The sequence below is a fragment of the Thunnus maccoyii genome, chromosome 4 (assembly GCF_910596095.1).
Source record: "Thunnus maccoyii chromosome 4, fThuMac1.1, whole genome shotgun sequence".
Taxonomy (NCBI): domain Eukaryota; kingdom Metazoa; phylum Chordata; class Actinopteri; order Scombriformes; family Scombridae; genus Thunnus; species Thunnus maccoyii.
In genome coordinates, this window is record NC_056536.1 from 7510037 (window position 1) to 7516120 (window position 6084).

Sequence of the window (6084 nt, forward strand, 5' to 3'; positions counted from 1 at the left end):
AGCTGCATTTTAATTAACATTTGGTGCTCTGATGAGTATTTACAGAAGCAGAACGGTGCACCGTGTGTGCGATTGACTCAAAATTAACTACAGTGCGTGTGTTCATGGTACTGAAGAAACATGTCACCCAGTGCAGCAGTGTGACTCATTGATGTGTTTTTGGACAACATTGGAGCTCTTTGGCACAAAGGAAGAAGATTTACTGTATCAGGCTTTGGCTACAGAGATAATACTCGTTAGTAGGATCAATTTATTGGTTCTGTTTTTTTCATCAACAATATGAAAAATATAAGAGCATGGCCATCCTTACTGTATCCTTTTAGCTGCCGTTGATATCACAGTTACCATAGATACAGCTCAGTTACTAAACATTATTAATATCACTGTATCTGTCTTTGCTTGGTTTACAGTGGGTGTTGGTGGGACAAAGTCTAAGCAAGAAGGCTAAAGGTAGAAATGCAATATAGATAGGAAAGGTGTGGCAGGAAAAGAATATTGCCTTTCAGAGTGATATATAAGACCCCAGGACTTCTCCGTCCCTTACTCTCAGCTGCCAAACCACTCTGTGCCACTTCTTCATCTAACTGATCAGCACACTTAGCGATGATTAAACGCCAAAGCTATCAATCTTTCAGTGGCCATTCAAGAGACACTGCAGGATCCCCAAAGAAGAACTATGCCTACAGTGTCAGCGGTGGGGCAGGGGGCCACGGGACCAAGGTCTCCCCGTTCCACCATCCCTCACATGTTGGCCCCAGCTTCGACAAACATATGTTTTCAGAGTTCAGTTCAGTTCATCTTCCAGAGTTCACTTCTGGAACCCCTGGAAACCTGGCCATCGGGAATGAGAAGATAACCATGCAGCATCTGAATGACCGCCTGGCCAGCTACCTGGAGACTGTGAGGAATCTGGAGAAGGCCAACAGCGTGCTGGAGATCAAGATCCGAGAGGCCGTCGAGAAGAGCGGCCCGTTGGAGGAGAAAGACTATGGCAGGTACAACACCATCATCGCGGAGCTGAGAGCCAAGGTGAGTCAATGAATCAATCAGTCATACTTTGTGATTTTCTGGATGGTGTCTTATTTAGTCTATTAACTTAATAGAAAACCAAAAAAGTAAGATCAAAACAAGTTGTATTTATAGCATATAGCAGCATTCAAAAAGAAGTGTATGCGCATCTGTGATATGGTAGTATTTCAAAGATTTGTTATGCAGAACTTTCTATTCCTTTACCTTGTAAATGTCACATAATGTTGGGGGCAAAAGTCAGTCCAGACTGAATCAGTTCAACTCCTTTATTATCATACCCCCAGCACTCCAAAGTATTCATGTGTCTCTCGAATTGACCAATTTCACAACATTTATTACCTGTAGTCTGACTCTTATCTTTATTTCCGTGTTGAGCTATGATACTGTAGATAGAATCAAAATGATAGCCTGATTTTGTTCTTTTATGGTGTACAGCATGTTATCAAAGGCCATTCTTTCACCTGCACAATTCATCAAAGTGAAAATTACAGTTTGCTGTCCATCAAACTGAGTGTGGGAGAACAGAATACAGGAAGTGCCATTGAATATACACAGTCTGTTTATATTTCACACATTTGCAAAAAATTATGTAATTTCTTTCAGATATTTGACATGATCAAGGGCAACGCACATCTTGCTATCCAACTGGACAACGCAAGCCTGGCTTCAGACGACTTCAGAGCCAAGTGAGTGTTAGCTTTGTATGAAACAGGTTCTCCATCTGGACTTACCTGGCATACAGTATATTTTATTATCAAGCTATGTTGGTAATGGGTATGAAATAATTCAGTGGTAAAACAAACAGGAGAACCTAAATATGAAGTTATTTTTGCTTTCTTCCAATAGGATGGAGTATGAGATGTCCATGCGTCAGGCAGTGGATGCTGATATTGCTAGACTGAGGAAGGCTCTGGATGACACCAACGTTATTCGTCTGCACCTGGAGACTGACATCGAGTCTCTGAGGGAAGAGTTGATCAACCTGACAAAGAACCATGAGACGGTGAGGGAGGGACCATTTGTCAGAAATAATTTGTATGATAACAACCAGCGTAATCCAACTAAAAGATGTGCTAGTAAATCAAAGATTAAAAACCATTATACAACACATTGTTCCGACCAAGCAATCTGATTGGTCAACTAGACATTTAGAACGTGCTCAAATCAGCATGACAGCACACCTAGCCGTGCTCAAATGAAAAAAGCCTCATCACTAAAAATATTACTCCAGCATTCATTAGAACTACAGACTGTGACGTCGCGCGAACAACAGCAGTCACTTCTGAGCAACTTGTGGTTGATTTGAATTGTGGAGATATGTTAACTTGGTTAACTTGTTTTTTTTCTGTTGTCATTTTCAGCCGTAACTGTAACGTTTGAAGATATATAGTTAAATATGGTGGTCTGACCTATCTGACATTTCTGCTGGATTTATTTTATGTACTGTGTTGCTTTGCTAGTGTCTTTGGTTTGTTTTGTTTTGTGAGGGGATCTGCATTTAAAACCCAGAGCGGAGTTTTTGAGTTATCTTTCTTTATGTTTGTAAAACTGGATTGAACTGAACTGATTAGGGATTGTGGGGAAAACAAAACAGACCCTTTACCAAGTGGATTGAACTCTGAGACTGTGAGACGAGTTACACATGCACACACTCTGAACACACTGAAAAACCCAAACACTTCTCCACTCTTTATCGTTACCCCACTACACAGCAAAACGTAGCGATTTTCCCTTCAGTTGAGAGTATATCTCAGCTCCCACTCCGGCATCCTCCATCAGCTGTGCCAGTGTGTCAGTGACACAGCGCTACTAGCTTAAAAATGTCTGTGAAGTTTGCGGACGTAGTAGTTAAATCTATCCATGGAAAATTAATTTTTTTCAGGGAATATCTTTGTTACAACAAGACTGAGCTAGTAAAGCAGTTTTGAGTTTATATATGTGGTATTTATTCAGTTTGTGAAATCCCACGATCTCCAGAAAGCATTAGCTCAAGTTGGCTGGTTGACTCAGCAGGGACTAGAAGTCATCTCTGTTGCTGGGTCGTTACTAAGATTCGGCCTTCTTGCTGGAGTAGTAAAGTAGGCTTCATTATATAGGAGTCTACTGATGTGAGTGATTGTTTTCCAGGTATTAGTCATACCCCATGTATTTCCATGGAAACGGAGATAACACAAGCAAAAAGTTATTTTATTTTTAGAGTGAACTGCCTCACAATATGAATACATTTTGTTTATATCTTTTATTTTGTTGGTAAATGTTGTATAATTGCACTTCAGTGATGCTTACGGAACGCGGCGCAAGCGCCTTGTTCCTAACCACATCACTGTTGTGCCAACAATGATGGTAAAATACACCCTCTTGTGTAATATTGCTTAAATATAAACCCAATACTACCGTATATAGAATTGTAAATAACCACCTGTGGCGTGTTAAATTTTAATCAGAAATGTTGATGGTATTTGAAGTGTAACCGAACATAATGCAAAACACAACCAAAGCTGGGATAGTATATTAGTGTCTGCAAGTTACAGATCAATGATGGAACTATGGCTAAAACACACAATTAAACAGCATGGTTAAATTATTAAGCAATATGGCAATGATGGTGAAAATGGTGACAAATGGTGTGTTCTCACCCACTTTGTCACAGCACCATTGTGGCAATCAGTTTGTTCCTTAACCTCTTTGCACAGGATAACCCCTCTAGCTTTGTTCAGGAAATCACTCCCAAGCTATTTCCCCATCAACAGGATGTTGCTGAATTGCGTGCCCAGATCACCTATGGCGTCCATGTGGATGTTGACGCCCCTAAAGGACAGGACCTGGCCAGGATCATGGATGAGATGAGGGCTAAGTATGAGAAGATAGCACTGAAGAACCAGGAGGATCTCAAAGCATGGCATGAATCTCAGGTACAGCTGAATAGTCAACATCAATGCATGACATGTTCTTGGTTGACTGGCTGTGTTAGTTAAGTACCATTTGTATTTTCATTTTGTATCCAGATCACAGAGGTGCAGGGGAAAGTGGCTGAGAAGACAACAGCCCTGAAGGAGGCCACAACTGTAATAACTGAAATTAGGAGGCGGCATCAGGGACTGGACATTGAACTGCAGTCAGAGCTTAGTCTCGTAAGAATCTTTGTGCTCATTTATTTGGACTCTTACGCATGCTAGTTTTCCACAACATCTTGCTCTTGTGCTACAGATAGCCTAATACATTTACAATTGGCATCTGCTAAGTATTCTACTCATTGGGAATTGTAAGTTGCTTAAAGGAATAGTTTATTCACTTTCATGCCAAGAGTTTGATGAGAAGATTGATACCACTCTCAAATCTGTCCATTTAATATGGAGCCAGAGCCAGAGACAAATAGCTTAGCCAGGCATAAAGACATGGGAGAAGGGGGAAACAGCTAGCCTGGCTCTGTACAAAGTTTTTAAAAAACCTGTTGTTTAATCTAATAAGTCTGAGCTTTAGAGGTGCTGGTACACATATTTTGTTACCTTAAGACAAAGCCAGGCTAGTTGTTTACCCATTTCCAGTCTAGCTAAGCTAACTGGCTGTATTGTAGAAACATTAGTGGTAAGACAGCTGAGTGATTTAATTCCTCTTCTGCATCAGTCAACCAGATGATCAAATTTCTTTTTCACCTCTTGACAGAAAGCGGCCCTGGAGGCCAACCTCCATGACATCGACAGGCGTTACAACATGGAGGTGGAGAAGTACAACGCGATCATCCTGAGGCTGCAAGAGGAGCTCACTCGGCTCCGCACTGACATCCAGCACAACACACAAGAGTACGAGCACCTGCTCAACATCAAGGTGAAACTGGAGGCCGAGATCGCTGAGTACAGGAGGCTGCTGGACGGCGGTGCAGACTTTAAGTGAGTATGAGACGAGGATGGAGAAAGCATGGGGCAGAACATACAAGTGCAGTTGATACCGTTGCAGAAAGCCAACATTCAATGCTCTGCATTGTGAGCTGACCAGTATTAGAGCCTTGTTCATCCCAGGGAAGCTTTTGCAAATTTGATTCAAATTAGCGCCATGCAAACCTGAAGCTACATTGATATGGAAAGTAAAAGCAATTTATCTGCGTCAATGCAATACTCTTCCCATCATTTACATTTCAACTGTACAACTTCAGCATGAGGATACCTTCAAGACATAAAATATATTTTAATTTATCCAAATAGTGATGTGAAGGATCTTATTCCAAATTTGAATTGCCTTTACTCTTTTGTCCTTTTTTCCAGACTTGAGGATGCAGTTGATAATAAGAAGGTTCACACCGAAGTGGTGACAGTCACTCGGACTCTGGTGGATGGCAAAGTGGTGGCAGAGAGCAAGGACGTCAAATCCAGTGACATGTAACTGGTTGATTAAAAACTGAATTAAAACCTATGTAACAAAAATAAAAGGATCAACAAAAAGTGTCTGTGTCTGTGACTGTTTTTAGTTTTGTGTTTTTGAAAAGACAGAAAAATATGATCTATGCTGTCATTGCCTATGATTCACTGATGATAAGAAATATTATATTATATTCATATAATTCCCTTAAAGGAATAGTTAGTTCTCCCTGAGAGTTAGATGAGAATATTGCTACCACTCTCATATTTGTAAGCTAAATTTGAAGCTACAGCCAGCAACTCGTTAGTTTAGCTCACCAGGAAATAGTCCCATGTAACCATACCAACCATAAAACCACAACCTGTTACACCTCTTTTTTTAAATGGATAAAACAAACAAGATTTAAGGTGTTAATTACTGAGCTTTAGAGGTGCTTATAGGTGGATTTTGTTACTTTTGGACAAAGCTAAGCTCACTGTTTACCCCTGTATTCATTCTTCATTCATTCATAGCTCTAGTTACATATTTAACGGAGAGATATGAGAGTGGTGATCGATCATCTCATCTAACACTCAAGTGTATTTCCCAAAATATCAAACTAGTGCTTTAAGTCGGATATCAAATTTCACATTCAAATGAGCTTGCATTAACTTTTATGATGAAACAAAGTTTCATACCTTAATAAACTTGCAACACAGATCT

The 6084-nt window shown here is 40.3% G+C and overlaps 1 protein-coding gene across 1 annotated transcript; it reads left to right on the plus strand.

Moving 5' to 3' along the window:
- Positions 1-305: 305 nt before the first annotated feature.
- LOC121895813 (keratin, type I cytoskeletal 18-like) lies at positions 306-5447 on the plus strand. The gene is made up of 7 exons (XM_042409274.1): positions 306-1029; positions 1633-1715; positions 1876-2032; positions 3780-3941; positions 4035-4160; positions 4693-4916; positions 5289-5447. The coding sequence occupies exons 1-7, from the start codon at positions 604-606 to the stop codon at positions 5404-5406; spliced, it is 1296 nt and encodes a 431-aa protein (XP_042265208.1). The 5' UTR covers positions 306-603; the 3' UTR covers positions 5407-5447.
- Positions 5448-6084: the final 637 nt, after the last annotated feature.

What these genes read in the sequence shown, in the direction of transcription:
- LOC121895813 (XM_042409274.1), top strand. Translation starts at nt 604, where the DNA reads ATGATTAAACGCCAAAGCTATCAATCTTTCAGTGGCCATTCAAGAGAC. An exon ending in TCAGACGACTTCAGAGCCAA is followed by an intron (nt 1,716 to 1,875) that starts GTGAGTGTTAGC and finishes TTCTTCCAATAG; the next exon opens with GATGGAGTATGAGATGTCCA. An exon ending in TGCAGTCAGAGCTTAGTCTC is followed by an intron (nt 4,161 to 4,692) that starts GTAAGAATCTTT and finishes ACCTCTTGACAG; the next exon opens with AAAGCGGCCCTGGAGGCCAA.